The sequence below is a fragment of the Struthio camelus genome, chromosome 2 (genome assembly GCF_040807025.1).
Source record: "Struthio camelus isolate bStrCam1 chromosome 2, bStrCam1.hap1, whole genome shotgun sequence".
In the NCBI taxonomy this organism is placed as follows: Eukaryota; Metazoa; Chordata; class Aves; order Struthioniformes; family Struthionidae; genus Struthio; species Struthio camelus.
In genome coordinates this window covers 32,025,449-32,049,048 of record NC_090943.1, presented here as the reverse complement: position 1 = coordinate 32,049,048, position 23,600 = coordinate 32,025,449, and the positions used below count along the sequence as shown (strand labels likewise).

At 38.9% G+C, this 23,600-nt stretch overlaps 1 protein-coding gene across 2 annotated transcripts in view; it reads left to right on the top strand.

Moving 5' to 3' along the window:
- Positions 1-301: 301 nt before the first annotated feature.
- VWDE (von Willebrand factor D and EGF domains) overlaps positions 302-23,600 on the top strand; it is a 41,180-nt gene continuing 17,881 nt past the window's right edge. For both annotated transcript variants that reach the window (XM_068934990.1, XM_068934991.1), the window contains exons 1-12: positions 302-530; positions 5,807-5,991; positions 7,472-7,703; positions 11,412-11,668; positions 12,695-12,784; positions 14,318-14,462; positions 15,203-15,417; positions 15,720-15,793; positions 17,779-18,052; positions 19,815-20,023; positions 20,492-21,486; positions 22,336-22,472. In XM_068934990.1, the coding sequence (XP_068791091.1) occupies positions 464-530; positions 5,807-5,991; positions 7,472-7,703; positions 11,412-11,668; positions 12,695-12,784; positions 14,318-14,462; positions 15,203-15,417; positions 15,720-15,793; positions 17,779-18,052; positions 19,815-20,023; positions 20,492-21,486; positions 22,336-22,472 (2,880 nt within the window). In that variant the 5' untranslated portion in view covers positions 302-463. The remainder of the gene's footprint in view (positions 531-5,806; positions 5,992-7,471; positions 7,704-11,411; positions 11,669-12,694; positions 12,785-14,317; positions 14,463-15,202; positions 15,418-15,719; positions 15,794-17,778; positions 18,053-19,814; positions 20,024-20,491; positions 21,487-22,335; positions 22,473-23,600) is intronic.

Sequence of the window (23,600 nt, the reverse complement as noted above, 5' to 3'; positions counted from 1 at the left end):
AAGCCTGACGAGACGTATCCAGGGCAGAAAACCCCCTTTTCGATTGCCTGCTGCAAACGTTGCCCGCGGGGGAAAGGGAGCGGAGGAGGAAGCGCGGGGGGGAGGCAGGGGGGCGCCGCCGGGGACCCCTCGGGGCTCGGGCGCAGCGGGGACGAGGGCGGGCCGGGGCCGGGGGCCGGCGGGAGGCGGGCTGAGGGCCGGGGGGCCGCCCGCCGCCCCTCGCCCGCCGGGGCCCCGCCGCGCACCCGCCGAGGGAGGCGCGGCCATAAGGGCCGGGGCCGGCGGCGGGGCGGCCAGAGCAGCGCGCACACGCGGGCCGTGCGGCAGCGGCGCCCGCTGCGCTCCGCGGGGCAGGAGCGAGCGGCGGCGGCGGGAGGCGCCCGCCTGTCCGCCCGTCCGCCCGTCCGCCCGTCCGCCCGTCCGCCCGTCCGTCCGTCCGTGCGCGCGCCCCCGCGCTGGGGCCATGCGCCGCCTGTGGCTGTGCGCGGCGCTGCTGGGCTGCCTGGCGGCCGCGCCGCCCCGCCGCACAGGTAAGGGCGGCGCGACGGGGCGGGATGGGGGCGAGCGTGCTTGGAGCCGCGGGTAGGGGAAACGGGAACACGCGCAGGCACCTGCAGGGAACCCTTACAAAGCAAGGCTCTAAGACCAAGAGCCTCCGTCGTCCCGCGCTCTCTTCCTTGCTCTCTTTCTCGGTATGCCGAAGCCCAGGTGGGTCATGTTGTCCCATTCCTCACCTGGGACCTCTGCAAGATGTTTTGCAAAAACCCCTGAAGAAAAAAAAGCAGACATCTATATTATTTCATCTCGCAGAGAAAATCCACAAAAAGGGCAGATACAATAGTGTATTATATGATGAATTGTTAGAATATTTTCTGTAAGTATATAACTGAGTACACAGTATATCTAAGCATATATATAGATAAGTATATAACTGTTTACTGACTTCATAAACAGGTGGACTTCATAGAGGTGGACTTCATGTCCACCTCTAGGTGTGGACATGAGTGGCAGAAAGTGTTTTAACATCCACTCAAACAGTGCTATCTCTAAAGATATGTGTGCCTGTTGATTCTACTTGTAGTTGTTCCCTCTACAGGAGTATTCTAATATTATTATTGCCACAAAATTTATAATCATCTTCTTTTATATGCCTCATCCAAGCAAATGGTATCTTTTAGAAAGTTACATAAGTTTATATATTTTGCTTTAAAAATGTTACCTTGGAAGATTATTTCAGGATAATGTCTTCCAAAAAGTGAACTTCTCTCTATTTTAGTATTTTGTAAGACTTCAAATCCACAAATACATCTGAGCACTTTTCTGTCTCAAAACAGCAGTCCTAGGTCTAATATCTCCCCTGGGATATTGATGTGGTGCAGTCAGCAGATACAAGAAAAAGCATGATCAAGATCAGAGTGAGCACTTATTAGCAAATGTTTTTTTTATCTGTAGTCGTCTGCTGGATCCTGGCCTTTATACAGCAGATGATATAACCCAGTAAATCATCTGTGCCTGAGGAACTGAGGTGCCAGTCCTGCCACTTTGCCCTTGTTCGGGTGGCTCCGTTTCCCTTCCCCACTCCAGCTTGGACCCAAAAGTCCTCACTGACCCTTGACAGCTCCATAATGCTGGCCCCACCTAAAAGTAGGTGGAAAATCATTTCTCAGCCCGTCCCTGCAGATAGATGGGAACAGGGATATGATCAAGCAATTGCAAAGTCCTTGCTTTGTGGAACTCAGGCAGCCAGCAGGAACCAATTACATATCTCTTTGTGGAAAACCTCATCACTGACAACGAGTTCCTCTGTGTGTGTGTGTGTGTACGCGTGCGTGTGCATGTTTTTTTTTTTTTTTTGAACTCAAACAAAGAAATTGTTAATTTGAGTGTGCTCAGACTACCTATTACCTGACCTGATTTGTGGCAGTCTCATTAGACAAATCCCAGTGTCTGGAGGTAAGTGCCACTAAGTGCAAAACTGCAGCTTTCTGACATTTGGCCCTATGATCTGCCTGAAATAGCTTGAAATCTTTATTCAGCTAGACTAACCATGCCCCTCAGAAGACAAGCGTCTGCAAACAGTTAGAATTATCACTTCAGACACTAAGTTTATATGTCTCCCCAAAAGGCCTGACATGTGCTAATTGATTTTTTTTCTTTTACTTTTTAATCTAATCAAATCGATGACTGTAAAAATCTTCCTGATAAAGAAAGCAGCCAGGAAAGCAGCTCTCAGACTCTCCCGACATAACAAAGATACACACTGAAGTTTGGGTAGCAAACAGCAGATACATGGTATCCAAGATGACCATTGATTCCAAGCTGAGCTATTTTTACTCTTCATGGGAGTTTTCATAGTGTAAACTCAGTATTGGATTTAATAATGAGGCCTCAGTCATCCAATTGCGAGCACTAGCTGTCCTGACGTGAAGCACTTCCTATGTGCTCCTCCTCCCGTGCCGCGGTGTCATTGCGGGTCAGATGTAGGGTAGGGTTAAATTCCCTGCTGGATTAGGGTCACATTTCCCTGGCAAAAACAACTAGGCCTTGGTCAGAAGGATGAGTCCTGGCAAAGCTCACTCCAGAGACCTCTGTTAAAGAACAGTAGAGAAGCGTAAGGCAGTATACAGAGTGTTTGTGGAGAGAAGGACTAAACATGTCGTAAATAAACTCAAATTCTAGGGAAACAGCTGCATGTTTTTCCAAGATAATAGATAGGTAGTTTTTTCAATGGGTGGTACGTAGTGTCTGGACATCTAAACAAAATGGGAGAGTGTGATTTCTTTTCCAGAGTTAAGTCTCTCTCATAGCCTACAGTACACAGCTCCTCTAGGTTCACTTAAACCAGCTGTGCACAGTATGGAAAGGAGACTTAATCTCGCAATTCTGATTTTCAAGTATTTTGTAATTAAGCTTTATTTCATTGTTCTAAAGCAAATATTTAAAATAATTGCTAAATCACTAACTTATTTTAATGGCCCTAAAAGAAATAATTTAAAAAAATATTCTATCAAGAATAGTCATTCTTATATGATAAATTCTGTTGTGACAAACTAACCTGCGTTTTCCATTTTGTCAAAACATTTTGTGACTGCAGCGGGTGAAGAAGTTGCAAGTCAATAGTAGCGTGTTTCAATTTCCCTTTCCATACTTTAGTGTACCTCCCGTGATAGACAGAACTGATAGGTTAGCTTGCCCTGTAAGTGCCCTTAGCACATTCAAGTGTCAGACCCTGTTTTCAGTGCTTATCATTCTGCCAAACTTGTCTCACTGGGCTGAAAATTGTGGGTGTTAGAATCGGGCAAAATTGTCTGGAGCATTTCAGCGTTGGTGCTAGTTATTTCGAGAATGAAGTTTGAAAGAACTGCTTATATCACTATTTTTTCTTTTAATAATCCTGGACAAGAAAATCCTGATTTTAGTAGAAAATTTAGCTGGCTTGTCTCTTCAATGCATTTGGTTTGAGAAGGTTTGCTCTGCAGGGTTAACTTTCTCACAGAGAACGCAACGTACACTTGCTGTGTATGTTTTCATAAAAATGTTAGTGATATCTGTTTCCACTGTTGCTAGAGTTAGACAACACATCAGTTGCACAGTCATGTAAGAACATTTTAATTGATGTTACTGATAATGGCAATTAATTTCATTTGTTCTGTCAAATCAGTAAGGAAAAAAATTGATTTTTTTTTTCAATCGACATGAGATTTCAAAGTAATAGCTATAGAAATACTAGCATACTTCTAAAGAGGGAAAAATATATTAAGAGCTGGGTGACATTTAAAAGCAATGTGCGTAAAATAAGAAACGTATAATCCGATCTTTCTTAGGATTTATAACCCCATTACAAATGTGTACAGTCAGCTGTTTTAGAGATCTATCAAATGATGCTTTAATTAAACTGTAAAGGAAAAGCAAATAAAGACTTGTCTCATATCTGACTTGATTTATTAATAGAAAAGGTAACAGATACTAATTGTTTCCGGAGTGATTCAGTTACGCAGCAGGGGGGGGAACTAATAAGAGTGCTATACGAAAGGAAGAATTCCAATAAAAAATAGAAGACAGGAAGAAATTTTCACCATGGTTCATAAACTGCTTGTGCTGAAGCTTGCTTGGAAAACATTTCAATAACACGCATGGCTGACCTTTGATTCTTCAAGAGCTTTTCTTCAAATTCCAGTGAGGGATACAGTCTCACTAAGGTCAACTTGTACGGACATGAATAGCCTATGGGCTATTACAAGCTACTCAGAAGCACAGTCGTGGCATAGCCAATCACACTGACTTCCATCTACACATAGAAGACAGAAGATAAAGCTATTGTTACCTGCTTGGGTTGCCTAAAGCCATATCGGATTAAATCCTCAGTCTTTGAAAAACTGTAGGATTGTCATACTTTGCTTGAAAGAGATGAAATTTGTTGTTCTGCTAGGGCATCTTCATTTACAGGTGGGGAATTATCTGATTTTTTTTTTTAATAATATCACATTATTACATTATTTTAACCAAAATCAGTGACATAGTAACAGTAATCAGTGACATAGTTAAACCATGCAATATATGGGACATATTAAAAACCTGGAAGCAGTTCCTGAGGATTATACTAATAATATTCAAAATGTCAGATTCTAGTGCTTTGCTTATACTTTTCTAAAATTCATTAGTGGCATGGTAGAGGTAAGAATGAAAGTTAGCTGTATCAGTCAATGTAACATGAAATTCCATTCATAGCATCAGTTGGTTCCTTGTGAGCGTTTGAAAAAGTCAGGTGTAAACATGCATGCGCACGCACGCACACTGTTTATTTACACACATCCTACTACTTTATTTGCCCAACTTTCACTTCCCAAGCACATTCCTGACAGAGAATGGCCATTCATTACATTTGACATTGTCTGTGACTGTTCCATCAGCCAGAACTTTTACTGTTGCTGTCTTTAACGTGGCATCAGTCATCTTAGTTTCCCAAGATCAGTCTTGGGTTTTCTAGTGTTCTGCTCTATTTCTAAATGCATCTGCTCTTTTAAAAACTATTGTTAAAGACTTTTTTTCAGATTCAGGCCACTGATTTTTATCTGTCAGCAGTTTTGAAATTTTTTGAAGCTATGAAGGCTACTTAGCCTTCAACGGGCAGTACGTAGTGTCTGGACATCTAAACAAAATGGGAGAGTGTTTGTCAGTTGTATTTACATTTACTACAGTTAGTTAGGAACGTCATTGAGGCAATAATGACTTAACATGTGGCAACTAAATAGCACAAGTGAATAAGGAAACAGGCAGCTATGATCTACATTTATACATGCCAGTTACATGACTACCTCCTCCATTTGAGGAAGTTCTTCATTTAGTGGATAGGTTTCCTCCTGTAGAGTAGCAGCCTATTTGCAGAAGACCTTTGGATAATCCTCACTCATCCTGAAGATTTGGATCCTCCTATATAGTGACACTCCATTGTTATTATTATGTTTCTTAAACATTAATGGAACTATAAAGTCAAAGTCTAGAGAGTAAGTATAAACATATCCCTTCCCACTGTGTTTATGTCTTGGGTAAATGCCTAAAATGGTTATCAATTTGCATTTATTGTCCACTTAAACAAGAAAAATGCTACCACACAATGAATTTTATTAAATTTATAGAGCAGTAACGTATCTAGTTCTTTTTGTAACTAAGATAGACTTCAATATATTCGTAAGTGAAAGTGGTCTCATGCAATATTGCAATAACTTCAAATTTTCCAGTAAGAAATATTTAGAAACTTTTCTAACATGTTTGTTAGACATTTCATCTTAATATTCTTCTTTCACAGTTCTTGAATGCCATCCTGATGGACATCAGATCCTGAAGAGCCCTTATCGGAGTGTTGAGTTTGATTCATCTCACCTGCAGCAGTCAGCTATTCAGGATTTAATATGTGACCATTCCCTAACACCAGGATGGTACCGCTTTATGATTTTTGATAAGCCTGCGGAGATGCCAACCAAGTGTGTGGAGGTATTGTTGCACCTCATTTGTTTATGAGAAATAATATATCTTTTTCTTAAGATACTCTCAGTTAAGTATAAAAAAAGAAAATAATTATGGAGACTGATATGCAAAACCATGTTTATCTCTATAAATACACAACGCTATTAAAAATGTTAAACGGACTATAGTCTTACAAATTGTGGGCTGAAAAATTTTAAACTGAATGGGGTAGGGCAAAGGATAATAAATTATATTGCTTTTAGAGCATTCAAAAACTGTCATTTATAGTCACTGCTAACGATGACCTTTCTCAATGCTAGCATAGCAGCAGTATTATGCTTTAAAACCACAGCTATATGATGGTCAGTTAGTCTGTTACTATCTGTTACTAAAGACACATGAAAGCAGTATAAAGACTTGTAGCCACATGATTCCCGTAATTGTGGAGCTTTTAAAGTGATCACGTAAGAGAGAAGAGGTTAATCCTAAAATGACTTGAACTCACAGAGCTAACTGAAGATTAGTTTTCTTGTCATTTGCAAATCCCCTAAGACTCAAAATTACTTGGAATATGTAATACCTTATATATCTAATGCTTGACTTTGGAGCTACTTCAACATCTCTGTAATAGCTGTATTTTAAGGAGCTATGTCTTTGTAATTTCTTATTTTAAAACACTTCCTTGTTTCAAAAAAAATAAAATCATTAGACTATTTTATCTATGCTTTTTCTAAGGAATGAAAGTGCATAAGAGCAAAACACTTAACAGCAACACAAAACAGCAAAAACATACCAGTAAAATTCAGCTGAACTTCCAGCATTCCCCTCCCCACTTTTTTAATCTCTAGAGCAGTATAAAGCCACTGAAGTATGCAGGTAAATCCTATCTTTAATTTGCAACTGACTCATGGCCTTAGAGGGCTATGTCACAGAGTCAAGGAAGGGGCAAGGGAAGCTCTGCCCCGTGCTGAGAGGAGTGTTGTGCTTTCACTTCAGTTCACGCGGCACTACTGACCATTCTGTCAGTTGGCAGACCTTCTGTCCCCAAGAAGGCTCGTGTGCTGCGTGTGCAATTTGCTGTACAGTAGCACCAGTGTCGCAGAACTTTTCAAGTCCTGTTACCCCAGACTATTATACAGTAAAAAACTGTAGAGAATAGTATATTTCCCAAAGGTAGATTTAATACAAACAAACTACCTGCCTACTTTAATTTCTCAGAAGGGATACTTTATATGCAAAGAGCCAGCAAGGTCAGCTAGGGAATAATGTGACATTTTCACCATATGTTTTTTCAAAGCACAGGTTGGGCTAACAAGGTATCCATTCAGATCATCTAGGAGAGTTTTTAAAATCTGACCTCAGTACTAAGTATTTAGTAAATTACCTGATAAAGACAGTTTGCCATGCAAATGCAGAACCCTCCACATAACATAGTTGGAGGGATAGAGCACAAAACCAGCTTGATATAGCATTAACTGCTTTCTCGTGTTTTTCTCTGGTGCGTAAGATAAATCACTGTGGCACTCAAGCCCCTGTCTGGTTGTCTCTGAGGGAGCCCGAATCCATGCCTCGACCTGGTGAGATCAAGCAGTTAACAGCTTGTGCAACATGGCAGTTTTTCTTCAGCACTTCAAAAGACTGCTGTCTCTTCCGAATCCCTGTCAGTGTGAGAAACTGTGGAGATTTCTTTGTTTACTTACTGCAGCCCACCCAAGGATGCATGGGGTATTGTGCAGAAGGTGAGAGATGCTTGCTCTAACTCAGTGACCTGTCTATGTTTATTAGTAAGTGTGTTTGTCAAGCTTTCTGATGTTCTTACGTGTTAACCTTCTTAAAAAGAAGCCTATGACATTCCCAGTAGGTGCCCTCTGGTGTTTGCTCATTTTAAAGTTATTCGAAAATAGATAAAAACAACAGCATAAAAACTATAATGTATATATTTTTAAGTTACATTTTGTAAGACAATTTGCTGAGCATAAACATTTCAAAATAGTTATATGTACTAAAATTTTCTGTAATCCCTACTTATAATATTGATGTGATACATCAATGGCGTGATGTGGAAAGGTATATTCATACCACCCACTTCTAGTTTATATTTGGCACTCAAATACTGTTCAAAAGCCCAGGAGCGTAGGAATTTAAATTTCTGACATAGTCAGGTAGGGATAGAAGGGGCATTTATAAATGAAAACTTAGAGTGCTTAGGTTGACACTCAAAATCTGTGAATATTTATCAGAGAGAGATAATTTTGTGTCAGAGTAAATTTTGTTTAAGAACCTGACCAAACTATCAGCATATCAATTATTGTTTAGCTTCTTTGGGAGTATCTTTCTTACTGTAACTCTTCTGTCTTCTTTTTGGAGAGTACACACAGTGTTGCTGGAAGAAAATGCACGGTGGAAATACTCTACTGGTACACGTTTTATTAAGGGAAAGAGGTCTGGGAAAGAACTGCAGGAAGTTCTCCTACAATGCCTTCGGGTGTCTTGGGCCTGTGTGCTGCAAAAGCACGTTGCTGTTCACAGCCCAAAACTTCAGGATTTCATTACTCATCCACATGTGTTAGATAACTTAGGGAAGGCACTATTAAACTCTTATAATTATTAACGAGTGACAAAGCGGAGCAGTCAAGTATATCACGCACGGAAATACTGCAAGTATTTCCACCAACAGTGTGTTATATCAGTGCAATAAGATTTTCTCACTAGCCAAGTCATGTTCTTTATTAGTGACTACTTGTAAATGTAAATTGTATCTCACAACCATAATAAAATAAAACTTTTCCTTTATTTAAAGCATATATACTGGAATTGAAATTATAAGGATGGGCAATTGTTTTTCTAAAACAGTGCTTTACATACAGTCTAATTAACTTTAGGAAATCTTTCATTATCAAAACATATACTTTTTGCCTGTTTAAAAAAAGTATATATTGTTTATGTATACTTTTATTATTTACTATACAAGATTAACTGTTGTAGTAAACTTTTTTTAAGGAAGGAAATGTAAGTTACTGAAAACCTGGTCAGTTCTGCTAGTTAAAATTTTTTAGCTGGTCTCACTGAATGTGTAAGGATGTATTAGCATAATATACTCTTTATTTTTATTATTAAATATTAGAAAGTATTTCCTCTGTTCGGCTAAACTCAGAGCCAGTTTTCTTTTTCCAATTGAAAATAATGAAGCTCTAATGAAAACGTTTTATTTACCACTGGAGTTGAAAGAATGGAGCACAGACTCACTTAGCTCTTGCTGGTCAGCGGTGGTGAAATGCGCTCACAGCTGGCCTTGTTATTCCCTGTCCTTCTGCAGGCAGCTTATCACCCAGAGCCATGCATGAAGGTGAAGACTAACGTTTTAAGGAAATAAATATTACTTTAAGGACTCTATCTGGGAGCCACATTCCTTGTGTAGGTAGCACTTTGTGGAGGGTCTCATTTTAGCTATTGCAGGCTTGATATATAGGAGTTTCTACACTGATTCAATCCGTCTTGGGTTTACTGTTGTGTAAGAGTAGCAGAATTTGGCCCCATGTCCTCAGCAAAACAATCAGTGTCTTTTCTGACACATTATTAACCCATCATTATACACTTAGAACCAATTGCTAAGTCATTCTGCAAGGGTTTATTGGAAGAAAAAAAGACCAGAAATGCAGCCTTTCCTCATGGAAGTGACTGAAGCAATGAAGAGCTCATGCACAGCAAGACTTTGCCTTTACTTGGGTAACAGGCTCATGAAGAGGAAAGAGGATATAAAAACCATAGTTAGAGATCTAGCACTTTTTTTTTTTTTGCCTCAAAATGATGCAGATGAGATGCAGCTATAACTCTGGGTTGGCTCTTGTGAATGCTGTAAATCTGAAACGTATTTTGAGTTTCAAAGCCCTTTCTGAGATGCTTTCTCTTGCTAAGTCCTTTGTGCTTTGGTGCTTCTCTTTCTATCAAGATTGCACTATGTACTGCATTTTCCTGTTAACACTTGACAGCTGTAAACACTTTGTGCAGATTTTCAAACAGACTCTTCTGTATCCGCCGAGGAATGCAAGTGCTGTATCGCTGCAGTGTGGAACATCTGAAACTCTTACTGGAGAATGGGTTTTTCAATGCTGCCGCCCCTTTGCTGAGTTGGAGTAGAATGAGTAACCTCTTTTTACTCCTGTTCCAAATGCATTTGTTATTTTCACATTTCATCAAAGTTATACTTTTTGTTATAACATTTAAAGTATCAAACAATAGCAGATCACAAGTACTTCTTCTTAGGCGCCTATTGGAAAGATGAATTTTCAAAATAGTTCTGCACTGAATTTGGCTGTCTTGGGTCACAGTTAGTGAATAATCACTCAGATACGGATTTCTGGGAGGCAAAATACCTGCTCAAGAGAGTATGTTAATTCCTTTTTATTCGCTAGCAAAAACCTCTAGGTTTTGCCTGGGTAGATCTGTAGTAAAAGATGTAGAGATGGTTAGATATTCTGTACGCTTGCTCCTACATACAGCTAATCTACTTGTGATTTCTAGTTTAAGGTTTTATACTGACTGCTATCACAATTGTATATGCATCAGATTACAAGATTTCTTATGTTCTGGTAATTTACACTTCAATAATTAGTGTCTTGTGATATTTGGCAGAATTTTAACATGGGGCAGTATTTTAGAAGCCTGGATATTTAATTACTCTGTATGTATATAGATACACCACTTAATAACAATTTACAGTTGTTGCATATGCAAAGCCACAGAACTGTGCTCCTGGGGGAGTAGAGATTCAAGGCATCTGTAGCAGTGAGTATTTTCTTTTGATTTTTCAAGATTCTCTTTGCATCCATGACCTAATGACCTCAAAATTTAATCATGTTCTGTCTTGAATAAAAAATGTTCATGTTATCAACAGTATTGCTTGATGTTCTGCAGGATGAGCAATTTAGAAATTTCCAATCTAGGATTACAAATGTAGTTTCTGAGCATAATGCTCAGACTAAATGTTAAAAGGCAATTTTAATAATGCTGATTTACGATTCCATTGATTTACAGATTCGTTTTATATTTGACTCTCAAAGAATCATACTGTTGCCAGTTTTTTTTCCTTCTCTCTCTAGGTAGAGAAAACAGTCTTCTGTTGCACAAATTCCTTTACATGTTGTTCTCTCCTCTCTGGTAAAACGATTCATTGCATTTTATTCCCTCAGTTTTTTCCCCCTCTTTGGCACCTTCCTGTGGGCTAAAATATAATCAGACCGATAAAGAGATTTTTTCCAATGTTAATAATTAATACAAGGAAATGCGCTTTTTCATTGATTCTCTTAACAGTTACATAAGAATTCCATATAAGGAAAAGGTAAAAATTACACCAGCTTATTAACTGACAAAATATATGTCAATGTTATTTCATCCAATAACATTTTCACGCAGAATAAAAAGCACAAACTACACTTTTGTTTGACTAGGTAAACTGGCTCCATCATCTGCATCTGTGTCACCACCAGTACCAGCTACCCCTGAAGTTGTAGCGGAGTTGATCAAAGGCAACATATACCTAAGGTGTACCTTTGGTGTTCCTTTTGCAAACAGCTCACTTGGATTTATTGTAGCTTGGTCCAGACTTTCTCCTGAAGGTGTCAAAGAAGAACTGAAGCATGAGACAGCAGTTCATACATTCTCACTTTTAGAAGTAGATGGCGTGAACGTCAAACTTGGAGACAGAGTACGTTACAAATAATTATAATCTCTTTATATCTTTGTATATATGTTATTTTTCCTCTATAGGCCCTTTACCTATTGACATATGATTTCATAATGCAGAGTAAATATTAACAGTTGTTAGAGACAGGGTCTCAGCACCTTTCCACATAATTTTTCTTGGGAGAAAAGTTATGCCTCTAGGTATTGTTCAACAGTGCCCATACGAATGTGGAAACATCACAGAATGTATCAGTAGTTACCGCTGCCATTAGAGTTTGAGACTTGCAGTCTCAGTACAGTGTAGTGTGCCTCCAGTAGATAAATGTTGATTCAAGTTACATCATCTTCCCCTTCTTCTGTGATTTTGTTTGATACTGTAAATTACGAAGACTGCAGTTGGATGCAACTGAATCTAAGTGAGACCATTTAAGAGGTAGCTGTTGTAAGAAGCTGTGTCGTTGATCCAGCAAATAATTCTTCCTCTGAATCAATAATGTGGTTTAGGATCGCTAGAAAAATATGTAAATGGTTTAATCTCCACTAATAACAGCAATGGGAGCAATTCCGTTAATTTCAGTGGTAGCAGACTCAAGATCTAGGATCACATGGTAACTGAGAAGCATAAGCACTGAAAAACCGATAGGCTTTTATCCATATATACCAAAACGCATGTTAGAAGTGTGTAACATGTAATTGAAGTATAGAATACATTTTCAGAAGATGTTAGGGCCCAGAAATGCTTCAGAAGAGACCAGTCAAATTCATGGAGGTGTAGGTACTTGTTGAACAAAATGATCCGTATGCAACCTTTTTAGTTCAAGAAGGCTCTGAAGCACTGACAGAGTATGCTGGGAAAAGGTGTTTCTGTACTCCATCTATTTCTGTGTTTTCCTTAAGGACTACTGCTGGCAATTGGCAACTGCTGGTGCAAGTTGGTGAAGACTGGGCTCGATGAATCCCTTAAACTGGCCCATTATGGCAGGGTTTTGTATTCACATAAGGCCCCCAAACCAAAAGTATGTACTGTTGTGTTGTTTTTGTTCTACAGGTTTACTGTAGCAGTTCTGCTTTTTTCTTGGAGAAACCAGATGTACAAAGCTCTCCTGTTGAGAGCGAGGAGTTTTTTGCTGGCATTAAGGTAATTTGAAAAGAAAACAGTATCTTACTTTACTGTAGAAGGAATCTTTCTGAGTATTACTGCAGCTAGCACGTAAATGTTAACACATTTTCCGTGGGTGCATTAAAACATTTACATCAGTAAACATTGATCATTTTTGAAATTATTATGTGTTCCCCAGTGATAAAATTGTGTAGGATGCTGAACAAAAGTAAGCTGGAATTAGAACAGCCACAGAAAGCAGTTGGGCACCTGACTAGAAGGCATTCAAGATGTGTTGTGAATTAATAGAGCATATGCTTGGCTGTAGTGAACATAGATTTATCAAGTATTGGCGGAGTCACAGCTATTTCTGTGTTCCCCAATGCAGGAAGACTGAATCATCAGCTCACACAAATTAACAGCCCAGTAAACGCCCTGACCTCCAGAAGCTAGGCTAGGCTCTGCGTTTGTAAATTAAGGAGGGCCACGGCTCAGACTCAGGTCCTGGCAAGCTAGTTATTTGGTACGTTTAATTGCTTCTACCTTCCTGGCATGGTTGTGGCCCATGCCCACTGGTGCTCCCAGAAGATGCTTGAGCATGGCTCAGAGGATAGCCTTGACCAGGGAGTGTTCCCAGCTGACCATGAGCATCAGGGAAGCCTGAGGCCAGCCTGTTTTGGGGTTAGAAAGTGGAACTGGGGAAAGTTTAATCACGTAGACGTGAGCTGTGCCATGCTGTTTGGTCAGAGTGCAGAGAACAGGTTCAAACTCACTTTAATTCCTAATGTGGATGTAGCTCTAGGGGCCAATTTACCAGCCAAAAAGAGGGTCCCAGTCACAGAAAGATACATGCACATGATTACGTGTTTGGAATAATACTGTTGACTTGAGCGATGATTTGCCATTCGTAAAGTTGAGCATGAGCTTATGTTTCTGCAGGATCAAGGCCCAGATTAGTCTCGTGTACGTGAAATTCTGCAGTGCACGCTACAGCATCTGACTGCATTATTTTCCTTTTCATGTGGTGAGGCTGCGCTGAGTTTCACCCAAGACACAATGCTCAGTTGTAGGCCCCTGTATTTTGGTTCCTCATTGCATTTCTGATTGTATATCTATTGTAAATTTAGAGAGGGTTTCCAGAGAAAATACTGTGCTTTTAAATTCTTTCAGGACATTGTTGCCTATAGGAAGCTTATTTATTTTTTTAGCAGATGATACAGCAAGTTGCTTGCATTTTATTCTCCAGGAGTTATCCAGAGAACACATTTTGTGTTGTTAATGTTATATGATAATTCCTTAACTTTCTGGCAAGCCTTTACAGTTGCCTTTTCCTTCTCCTTGCCCCGTATTCTCGTCCTACCGAGACTCTTGCCAGTGTCCTCATTTCTCCCCAGTGTGCCTGTGCTTTTCAGCACATCCTAATAAACCTCATCAAGTAGAGTGGGCTGCACACCCTGCCGTTCCACGTCCTTAATTTTCTATACTTCACTCCTGGTGTGTCTTGCAGGTTAGTAAGCGGTACTGTGGTTCACCTAAAAGTTTGTATTTTAAGTATCATTTCTCCTGTGCCAGATATATCCAGAAACATATGCTATATCAGAAGATGGGAAGGAATACAGACTGGCAATAGAAAGTAGAATTCCTATTCCTTGTCCTGAATTTGGACAGCTTGAAAATGACTGCAAAATCTCACTAACATTAAAAACTGTTGACCAAGGTAAGTATTATCCCGGGGTTTATTACATTTTGTACGTTTAGTATGTTTTTCTAAATATTCTGTCTGGCCTGCTTCTTTGGGAAAGCTGGTACATTGTAAAGTATTTCAGAAGATACTAGAACTAAATATTCATAGGCTGAATATACTGCCGTTGACAGTACTGGGGAACAACACATTCCTAATCCATTACTTAGCAGTATGTACATAATTTCAATACCTGAAATTAGCAAGTGTTTTTGGCAGCTATGGATATTAGAGCTGTTTTTGTTGACTTGAATAGACAAAAGTGAATACTGTAATACTTGCAAAGTTTAGAATTTAGTTCACTTATTGACCGATTGTATCGATTGCGAGTATTGTATATGCAGTCATGAAATCCTCATTTCTTTACTGTTATTATTCTCATCTATAATGCTTTGTCAAGCACAAGTCCTGTGAACTCCAGGCCTTGCCTATGCAGACAACCATTTTTGTCATATCAGCAAGGCTATTGTGACCTTCATTTGACTCTCAATGTGAAACATTCAAAACCATTTCCTTGTGCATGTATATCAGTATGAAGATTTGGAGAGGATTTTTTGCATGTCCAAAACCAAGTAAAATACATAATTATTTTCCTTTTATGGACATAAAAATCTTGGTTATCTGTAAATAAGTTAGTATTTATATTGTCAATATTATGTAAATATATGACATTGTTTAGAGGAAAACTCACTAATAATGTGCTTTCATTAAAACAGGTAAAGACCAGTTAGGTTTAAACTTGGCTCTTTCTTCTTGTCACGTGGATCTTCCCCAGAAACCCTGCAATAATGGAATTTGTAGTCAAGCTGTAATTTATTTCACTGCTGTGACAGACTTTATGCAGGATAGAGACAGAATTACCAGGATTGTGGTGGAGCCTATATCCAGTGATAATTTCCTGTGGAATGGCTATGCTCCGGAAAGCACACAGGTTGGAAATCTTCTAACTCTGTAAAACCAACAGGCCAAAAATGTGGCTGATGTAAATGAAGCTTTTATTCCAGGTGTGACATGCTGATTCTCAGCAAGATTTCTAAGTGTTCAATAGCCATTATTTTATTTTCATTCAAATTCTGGATTTATGTTTGAACTTTTTATAGCCACTTAGGTTAGTTAAAAAGATAATACAACGTACTGATTTAAAAGTAAACTAGTGTCTTAAGAGAAATTATATGTTTGAATCTGTTTATTCTTAACCTGGCGTGACTTATTATGTGTTTCTTTGTTTTGAAGATTACAGTAAAGGATCTACCCACTGCTTACTGCTACTCATTTACTGACCCTCATATAATTACGTTTGATGGAAGGTAATCACCGGATTGCTGATCTTAATTTTAAGTGATTTCATATCATACTATCTATGCTATTGATACAATTTAGCTATACTTTTCCACAGTTGCCCTCTGTATTTTATACTCTTCCCTGGACAATAAGGATAAGCGTTCTTTAGTTAAGAAAATCTTCGTGCCACTGATGATGCTTGTAATATTTGTATTTCCAAATGCAAGTTTTGGTTTGCGGCAAAAGAGTAAAGAAAATGGACTATTTCCCCTTTTTGAGGAATGTACAAGGGAGGAACAGTAGCTGTACAGCCTATTGGATATGAAAGATGGAAATATTATTAAATATGAATAATGATGAAATGACTGATTAAGCAAAACTATTTTAATTCAAAAGAGTTTCCAGTCCGCAGCAGAGTTTCTGTTCTTGGGAGTAAGTAGTAAGTATCTGATTCCCTGTAAGGATCAAGTCACTAGAAGCCAACTGTTTTCTGTGTGACATTATGCTGAGTTCATTCATGGCTTTGAAAGCCCGTTTATTCACTGCTGTCCCTGGCACATTACTGAAATTTCTTTCCAAAATGAAGCCTGCTTCCTTGTCTACAAATGGCGTGCTTTTGATATGCTTCTGTCTTCCAAAGTGTTTCTAATTCATGGAAGGGGCCAAAACAAATCCAGGTCCCATGCAGACGGGAACTGTCTGTTCTCTGCTCAGCAAAAGCACGTCTCTTCGAGTGACAGGGTGAGAGGAAGAGGATACCTTGCCTCCAGATAAGGGTGTGCAACTCATAACCTGGATCTTCTTGTGAACCTGATAAAGGAAGGGAAAAGACGTATTGTAATGGCTACACTGGTAGCTCTGTGACTAATAATAATGCTATTCATAATAATAATAATAATAAAAAGAAGTCACAGTGATTATCTTCTTGCATTTCCTCCTTCAGTGAAAATTATAGGATGGCTTCACTGGATGTTTTAATTATCAATGTATTACCATCAAGACTCCTTATGAAACAGTGTGATTTACTGTTTTATGTTCTTGCTGGAAGCATGATGCTGAGGGGAAAAAATATTTTTAAAGATAAACAGTGTTGCTACTTTACTTTACAAACGGGAAAGGGAGCTGTCCACACTGGATCGCACGTAACTCTGAGCAGTCCCAGCAGGGCAGCCATCTGCAGTTTTTCTGTTGGGCCGTTATTCACAGAGCAAATCACCGTTCTGCAATTAACTGTCAAATGCCATTCATAGCTAAGAGGCTGTTAAACTTAACAGTGGAAGTGGATTTTTTCTCCCCCCCGACCAAACCCCAATCATTAAATTGGCTATTTTAACCTTGCTTCAGGGAACAGATGGCTAAGCCTAAGGAAAAAAGAAAAAAAGTAAGCCACTGTTGCAGTTTCCATTTTAAATCATTTTCAGACCTTCAGGAGTAAGCACTCTCCATCTCTTTCATAGTAAAGCAGACCTTTCTTAAAGTATGTGACTTTCTAAATCATTTTGTGAAGGGTACTTTACAAACTGCGACACCTGCCCCTGCCCCAGCACACAGTTAGGTATCTTGCTTTTGCTGCACGGGTGCATTGCTGTAGAAGCACAAAGAGTGAGAAGTACCGTCCGCTTCCCTGTCAGAGTATACATGAGCTCAATTAGGTAATATCAGAGCACAGCAGTGGCTTTATGGTTATATTTCCATTCAGAAACATTGTCTACATATACTCCACTCATTATCCTTCTTTTTTGCTTCTTTTTCTCATGTGGCTCAGTTTTAAATTTTTTATTCCTTGGTGCATATTAGAAGATATGATGTTGATTATGCAGGGTGGGGTGGGGGAGAAGTTGTGTGTTGGTTTGTGTTCTGTACTGTTTGGCTTTACTGATGCATGGACAAAATTTGTAGAGTCACAGCTTACGAAATATTTGAAATCTGTATTAAGATAAAGTTGCTGACATATAGCGATGCAGCTGTTTTATAACCAAAGCACTATCATGTGTTTTTCTTTTGATTCCAGACTCTATGACAATTTTGAAACAGGAACATTTGTTCTCTACAAGAGTACATCTCGAGATTTTGAAGTTCATGTTCGCCAGTGGGACTGCGGAAGTCTTCACCATCCAGCCTCCTGTAACTGTGGCTTTGTTGCCAAAGAAGGAAGTGATGTAATTGCGTTTGACATGTGCAGTGGTCAGCTACGTGAGTCCCAGCCGCACTTATCTGTAATAAGCAGAGACACAACTGGATGCAATGTCAAGATCACTGAATCCTACCTAGGAAGAAAAGTAACAGTAAGTGGTAAATATTACTTGCTGAGGCAATACTTATCTTAGGAGTTATTTTTGCCAGTTCATACCAATTATAGAACAAAACATGCTTTATTTCCTGCAATTAAGCAAAACAGTAAAGCCTATTTACAGTTATAGTCCTTTGGCCAGTGTTTTGCATGTAAGTGATGGGTGTTATCCTTTAAAACAACTATGTGTCCGCATGGACACCTTTCTGGCACTGTGTTGGCAAGCACAGCCTACAACCCTGGTATGGATGTTGCAGTTTTGTGAACCGATATGCAGTTGTTTAGCAGTACTAATTTTTCAAAATGGGATCTCTGCATGAACTGTGTTTTGCTCATGCCGGTGTCATATAGGAATGCCCGTGCATGCAAATAATTAGGTATGCCAAACGACCTGCATGGAATTAAAAGTGTCAGTGGCTTCTCTAGAGAATATGGCCCTCAAGCAAATGTGATTATTTGTATTTTTATAATTTACTATAGCTTTTCTTTCATAGGTAGCACTGCTGTAGGGCTCTAGTGAACCTGAAATGAAGCCGAATGTAAAAACGAAACACTCAGCTTCTCTCTAATCACTCTGTTGATCTGGAAGGCAAGCCATAAAAACCGATATGCCTTTTCCAGTTGTGTTTGGCTGTTGGTGTAACTTCAAACACTTAGCTTTTATCTGAAGCAGTTCATTTGAAGGGTTCAGATATTTAATATCAAGACGTCTTTAGGCAACAGAGAGATGAAATTCCTCCATTTCGTAGGTAAAGGTACAGAAAAACTGAAAAATTAAGTGTCTTGATCAGATTTGTGAGACAGGTCAATAACAGAAATAGCCTTTGCACTTAGAAGTCGTAAAATCTTGTGTCCTCACTTCAGCTATCCATGTCTCATGGATTCCCGTGAATGGTTATTGTTTATTTCTTTTACGTGTGCAAGAGTCTGTTTTTTTGCCCTTGGCACAAACCCCCGCTGCAATTTGTTTGTGTTTTCTGCAAGGAAAAGCATGCAGCTGGATTGTGTTCTTTAATTCTTCAGATCAGTATTTTAGAAAGCGTTAATTCTTCTCAGTATATTTTTAGAATAACATTTCTGCTTGATCGGTAGAAATATTGATGAGCGTTGCAAAACTTATGAATTAAAATACCGTAGGGTGTCCAAGTGTATGATTCTATCCGTGCAGAGGATCTTGCTCTTGAAACTCTTAAACTTCTTTCAAGAGATTATGGAGTTGCTTAAAATAAAATAGTAAATGTTTGAGATTGTTTTGAGCTATTAGAATCAGCTTTGTAGGTAGAAAATGACTCTGTATTAAGCTACTGACACACAGAGTATCATAAAGCTCACAAAAAGACAGCTGAGAAAGGTGTCACCAAAGAATCAATTCATATGTCCAGAATTATCCCTTTCCCTGTGCCAGCATATGACGAGTCAGTGGCCTCTTTTTCTTTACCCAGCTGATCTTTGATTCTTTGTGGTTTGAGGTCACTGACCTTCCACAGAATATCTGCTGCTGATGGATGAAGTTTATTGACACACAGCGTATCACCTAGCTGACAGTCACACCTGCCTAAGGTTCAGATGTACTGGACTTTTCTACAGGGCTTTGCCAAAAGAAGAAATAACACAATTTTTCTGATCCAGAATAGTTAAAGCCAGAGTTTAATGGGATATTCTTATACACCTGGCCTTTCTCAATTGCTCCTTGCCGACAAACATACCTGATCTTATTAAAAGTGTTTCTCCTGATGATGTCACCAATCTCTTTTTAGGTTTTGTTCTCTTCTGGAGCTTTCGTTCGTGCTGATGTGAGTGAATGGGGAATGAGCATAACGCTTAGGGCACCCAGTTCAGATTACAAAAATACAATGGGACTCTGTGGCACCTTTGACGGAAGTGCAGAGAATGACTATCACACTGCAAGTGGGATGGAAATCCCAAACAATTCTAATGTTCCTTTTTCTTTTATTAACGAATGGAGGTAACAAAATACTTCTGCTTCAATCAAATGTCATCGTTTTTGGTTCAACCTTTCCTTTGCACTCCTAACAACTTGTCTAAATAAAAAAAAAATCTTCTTAACTTTTAAAGTTGATGTTAAAATGCCATCATTACTTTCCGTGATTAATTATGGTGTAAATTGAAACTGAAGTGCCAAATGAGTATTTAAGTAGTAATTATGACATAAGATTAGTTTGAATAAGTAAGTTTTGAACAAAATAGCAAGGTATACAGGAGAGTCACTCAATCCCTTTGTTATAAGTTACTCTCATGGTTTTTGTAATGTAGCTGAGGCCCTTAAACATAGCTGAATGCCACAGGTTTTGTCGTCTATGGTATAGAAATATGAAACAACAAAAAGAAAAACAAACTCCAGATTCTTACTAAAATGAAGAAAATAGGCAGGGCATTTGAGATACAGTTTGTTTTTTTTTCTTTTTTTCTCTAGAATTTCACCAGGAGATAGTTTGTTTGACAAGACACCTGCTTCTTTAACATCTTCTACAAAAAGAGCCTTCTGTGACTGCACACTTGAAGATGCTGGACTATACCAATCAGAGAATAAACTGGAGTCGGGTTCTAAATCAGAATTTCCTCTCTCTTGCAAAGAAAGTGAAAATGGCAGATTTCCTTCTTTGATACCAGGACTGGATGTCACTGCTGAGTATCTCAGTCCTGTTGATCTCATCAGAGGCTTAAAGAAACGTTCATCTGCACATGAAATGGATTCTTCTTCACTTCTGTGGAGGAAGGATCAATCTGATAAGCAAACCAAACTTCACAAAATATCACTGGTAAACACAGGTATCTCTGCAAGTTCAGTAGAAAATACTTGGAGAGAAAGACAAGGAACTTCAAGCTCAGGTATCGAAAGAAATCCTCACAGTTATGGTACTCGTCTCCGCAAAGGTCAATCTGTTACAAGCAGAGGGAAGCGCCAAAATTATTATGAATATCATCCAGTATTTCCTTTCCAAAGTCTCAGCCAAAGAGATCTAGAAGGGTATAGTTATTTTTTCCCAGAAGACCATGCCACTGACACACACCAAAAGTTTTTTCCTTCCTGGCCCACGCCTTCGGGCCTGACTGAGTCTAGCGCTTTGGGATTGTGCCAGCAGGCAATAGTTAATTCCAGTATCGGAAGATCTTGTAGTGGCCTTCTTGGCAGGCGAGTAGAAGATGCAATAGATATGTGTGTTAAAGATTTGCAGCTGAAAGATGACCTCAGCTGGGCAGAAGCTTTCTTACCTCTTCTAGAGAATGAATGTGAGAAGAGAGTTTTAGAAGAAACAAATTACAACCAACAGGAAGTTCAAGGGTCAGTTGAGAACCTACTTATTGCATTAAAATGTCCCAATCTCTGCAGTGGTAATGGAGAATGTGTAGAATGGGGTTGTGCGTGTTTTCAAGGCTATAGCTCTTATGACTGCAGCATACTGTCTGGTAAGTGGAACAAAACAATGAGATGTACTTAAATAGCATTTTTGACGTTTGTGCACCATAAGTTTATTCTACTGCCTTTCTCTCCTGCTCTGGTACGCTGCCGGAGGGTCCCTACAGTCGGGCTGTTTGTTATCCAGCAACTTGGTTCCAATTAAAAATTGTTTTCTATTTGGTCTTCTTGTTTCCCTAGGGCAAAACATGGGCTTAGTTTATGGTATGTCATATTTCCTAAAGGTACCGCTCAGTGAGGTTGCAATCCAGCATACTGTCTTCTGCAGGGAAGATCTGCCATTCTTATCCATTCCGTATTGTTTATAGTCTATATGATCCTGCTTATTAACTGTAAGCGGAACACTTTTCATTTTGGTGATGATACATCTCTGTAAGCAAACTGTTGAACGTGGTGGAAACACAAGTGATGGTGAAGAAAAAGGAGATATAGCAAATGTTGCTGGGCAGGTTTTTACAGTAAATAGAAAACGCAGGTAAGCAGACATATTGGGAAAGTATGAGAAAAAATATTAGGAAAGACAAAATCCTTTCAAACAAGATCTTTTACTATTTTATTTTGAAAAGACATTTATATTTTAGTGACCTATTTAAAAGCAAATGATAAGGTAAAAGATGAGGTAAAATAATAATAAACCTTTTAAACTTGTACTGGAATTATCTCACGAGCACTTGTAATAAAAAGAATGGAGATTTCAAACATTGAAGCAAAAAATACTGGATAACATCATTTACATAGTTTTTTTTTTAGTTGGATAGAGAAATAAACATATTACTTAATGTAAATACATATGAATCAGTTATTATATCAACTTTCATTGTCTAATCTCTGCTTCAAAGACCGGATTCCAGAAATTACAGAGCTGGAGAATGCTGGGTTATGTGATATTCGACAGTATGACTGCACATCAGTGAGAGCTTTTGGACATGGCTTCAGGGAGTCATCAAGTTTGAAATGTGAAATTATCAAAGTGCAGGTAGGTCTCATTGTATAGCAATATTACATTTAAGCTTCTCAGAGAATGAGGAAAAAAGTCTAATTAGCCGAGCCAGTTATTAGTCATTTACGTGGGCGCAGCCCGAGGTTTAGCAGAAGCTAAAAGCAAAGGCACTCAGCGCTTAGCAGCAGACACTCAAGTCTTTGCAAGATTGCCATTTCCTCAATGATAAGAAGAATACAAAACGTAATGGGAATGTTCAGCAGCTGAGAGGGAGATAACAGCATACAGCAGCTATCCATCAGGAAAAGGCAAGGGCTTCTCTGTTAGCAGCAACCAGTACATTGTTTTTCTTTTATTTAAGTGCTTATAGATGAGAAGTGAAGAACCACTTCTTTGAAAAAGGGCAGCAAGGTTAAAGACATTTCTAGATTTCTGTACCAAATCTAATGCTTGAAATAGCCCTTTCATAAATTTAATAAATCTATTACAAAAACAGAAAGGCATTTTTGATATGTTGTCTGTTTCTCTGGAGTAGAATACCCTGGCTGTTCAGTAATATACATCAGCTCTGTAGCCCAGGCTTGAACAAGAGATTAAAAATACTGTACTGCAAACTAATACAATTTTAAGAGGAATCAGTACAGACAGAATGTTATTATCCAAACCCGGAATTTGCCCAAGACATTTAAGTAATTTGCAATTGCTAGCCTGAAGTAAACAATCTGCAGTTTTGAGTTTTTTCTTGATCTTGGACATGAAAATAAATGGGTTTTCATTGATAAAATGATGGGGATGTGGCAGGGCAAAAGGGGAACTGTTCAATGAGAAACTTTTGTTCTTGAAACAAAAGAATTTTTCTTAGCTAGTGCCAGCAGATGCTGGGATTATTTTGACAGATTAAGCAATGTGAGCTAGATTTTTTTTCTTGAGAACAACATATATCCACTCATCTGCAGGTTGGCTTGAAATGAGAACGTTTTTGCACTGGAGTGTAAATTTATACTTGGTCAGGTTAAAAGACTTTTAAACCAAGCTCACCGTTAGACAATTTTTGGGAGCTTGCTTATCACAGTTTGAAATGTCTCACTCTTAACTCAGGGCAAGGTTTTCTGATATAGTACTCTCTGTGGTAGTGTACTTGGTTCCCAACTACAAAAACTTTCT